The sequence below is a fragment of the Corvus cornix genome, chromosome 2 (assembly GCF_000738735.6).
Source record: "Corvus cornix cornix isolate S_Up_H32 chromosome 2, ASM73873v5, whole genome shotgun sequence".
Classification (NCBI taxonomy): domain Eukaryota; kingdom Metazoa; phylum Chordata; class Aves; order Passeriformes; family Corvidae; genus Corvus; species Corvus cornix.
The window spans coordinates 75,382,475-75,385,007 of NC_046333.1; the positions used below are offsets into that span (position 1 = coordinate 75,382,475).

Here is a 2,533-nt window from a genome sequence, read left to right on the forward strand (position 1 = left end):
GTGAAGAGATAAAGAGACTGGTTTAGGTTTTTAGAAGAAATCTGTTATAAAGCCAGAGATAGGAAACCAGATCCATTAAGTTCAAAAGCGCAAGAATTTAATCTATATAGTACAACTATTATCATCATGTTTTTCATGACATGAATTCTTAATTTTCTACAGAAACAAGAGAATCATTTTCTCATTTATGGTGTTTTTCTTAAGAGAAACCTAGGGGATATTCTATAGGTATGAGGCTGTTCATCTTCTTGGTGACAGGATTAGATGTGGAATCTTCTGTGATATTGGCTCAAGCCCTATTACGACTCCAGTGTATTCACAGCTATGGTAGAAAATTAATATGATGAGTCTTTTATATTTACTGCTAGGAAATACTTTTCAAAGAATTTTAATAAAAAACACATAAAAGTCCACACCCCAAAACCTGAAATCCTACCTGCATATGTTCCGAGTCTCTGTGCGGATTTGGGACTCAAAATCTTTGAGCATCGTTCTCCAATTGGAGCAAAACTAGTGCCAGCAGCAGAAAATTGCTATTCTTAGAGTCAGCAAAAGTCATGAAGAGGATGTGATGCCCCTCTGGGCAAACAATCTCAGAGTCATGAGGCAAACAAGATACTCTAGGAAGCATGATTTTGACTTTGTTATTCCTTGTGCTGGAGAGGGAAAAAAACTGCTTATAACCAGTACAACAGCTGTTAGTGCATTCAGCTTTGCTCAATTGTTCATAAGTAGAACAGAGAAGTGCACAACTTGGTGCACTCAGCCTCTAAGTCAGTGGAGGTTTCTTCACGTCTATGTTATGCATTCTAAAAGAGGAAAATATGATATTTACCATCTTCCTAGCACAGCTCTCTGAAGCTTCATTGTGTAATACAGACAGTAAAGTGAATGATGTTGGAAAACTTCCTCTGCTTCTCAGCCCTAGATGTTATTTTTATCAATCTATTTCTGAGAATAGAAGAATATATTACATACTTTTTTATAATCAAATTCCCATTGCTATCAGCTGAAACTAGTGATTTTTCCCCAGAGATTTCACAGAAAAAATTAGGTTGGAAAAGACCTCTGAGATCATCAAATCCAACCTATGACCTAACACCACCATGTCAGTAGACCATGGCACTGTGTGCCATGACAAGTCTTTCCTTAAACACCTCCAGGGATGGTGACTCCACCACCACCCTGGGAAGCCCATCCCAAAATCTAGTCACCTTTTCTGTGAATTTCTTCCTAATGGCCAACCTAAACCTCCCATGGTGCAGCTTAAGACTCTGTCCTCTTTTCCTGTCACTTGTTGCCTGGGCGAAGAGACTAACCTCCACCTGTCTACAACCACCTTTCAGGGAGTTCCAGAGAGGGATAAGGTCACTCCTGAGCCTCCCCTTCTCCAAGCTGAACAACCCCAGCTCCCTCAGCTGCTCCTTGTAACACTTGTGCTCCAGACCCTTCAGCAGCTCCGTTGCCCTTTTCTGCACACGTTCCAGCATTTCAATGTCCTTCCAGAACTGAGGGGCCCAGAAATGAACATAGCACTCGAGATGTGGCCTCACCAGTGCCAAGTGCAGGAGGAAAATCTCTGCCCTGGTCCTGCTGGCCACACTATTGCTTATACAGGTCAGGATGTCATTGGCCTTCTTGGCCACCTGGGCACAGCTGGCTCATGTTCAGCCGCTGTGGACCAGTGATGCCAGGTCCTTTTCCACTGGGCAGCTTTCCAGCCACTCTGCCCCCAGCTTGTTTCCCTGCATGGGGTTATTGTGGCCGAAATGTAGGACTGGCACTTGGTTTTGTTGGAGCTTATGCTGTTGTTCTTGGCCCATTGATCCAGCCTGTCCAGGTCTCTCTCGCACGGCCTTCCTACACTCCAGAAGATCGCCACTCTGAGTCAGCTTGGTGTCATCTGCAAATTTGCAAATTGTAGACTCCATTCCTTCATCCAGATCATCAAATAAAGACATTAAACAGGACTGACCCCAGCACTGATCCCTGGTGGACACTAGTACTGCCTGTCACCAGCTGGATTCTGCACTATTCATCACAACTCTCGGCCTGCCAGGCCAGCCAGTTCTTAACCCAGCGAAGAGTGCACCTGTCCAAGCCATGGGCTGCCAGCTTTTCCAGAAGAATTCCATGGGAGATGACACATGCTGGTGTTAAAGGCTTTGCTGAAGTCCGGGTAGACTACACTACTTACCAAGTAAGTAAATGTAATAGGCTTAGGTGTGTTTCTTCTCCTCAAGGAACTCTGCTGTCTACAGAATCATTAGAGGTCTTTTCTGTTCATCCTGTATTTGGAAATTTCTTACTCTGTATTCTAAACAACATTTTTATAGAGAATGGTGGAACACAGCAACTTTATCCACTATATAAGATGTCCAAAATTGTACTGGGAGAGGAATAGGTAGAGAAAATACTTATAGGTCACAAAAGGGAAAATATGAGCATTATTTTTTTAAAAGTGATGTTGGTATCAGATGGATTTTCATGTCACTCTTTCATACTGATTAATTCCATGCTAAACAGATGAAAA

General features: G+C 42.8%; 1 protein-coding gene across 1 annotated transcript; it reads right to left on the reverse strand.

Annotated features, from left to right (window-relative positions):
* Positions 1-1,109: 1,109 nt before the first annotated feature.
* LOC120411727 lies at positions 1,110-1,931 on the reverse strand. Its single transcript, XM_039569484.1, is given in 4 exon segments — positions 1,110-1,503; positions 1,505-1,604; positions 1,607-1,646; positions 1,785-1,931. Coding segments are annotated over 4 exon segments (681 nt in total).
* Positions 1,932-2,533: the final 602 nt, after the last annotated feature.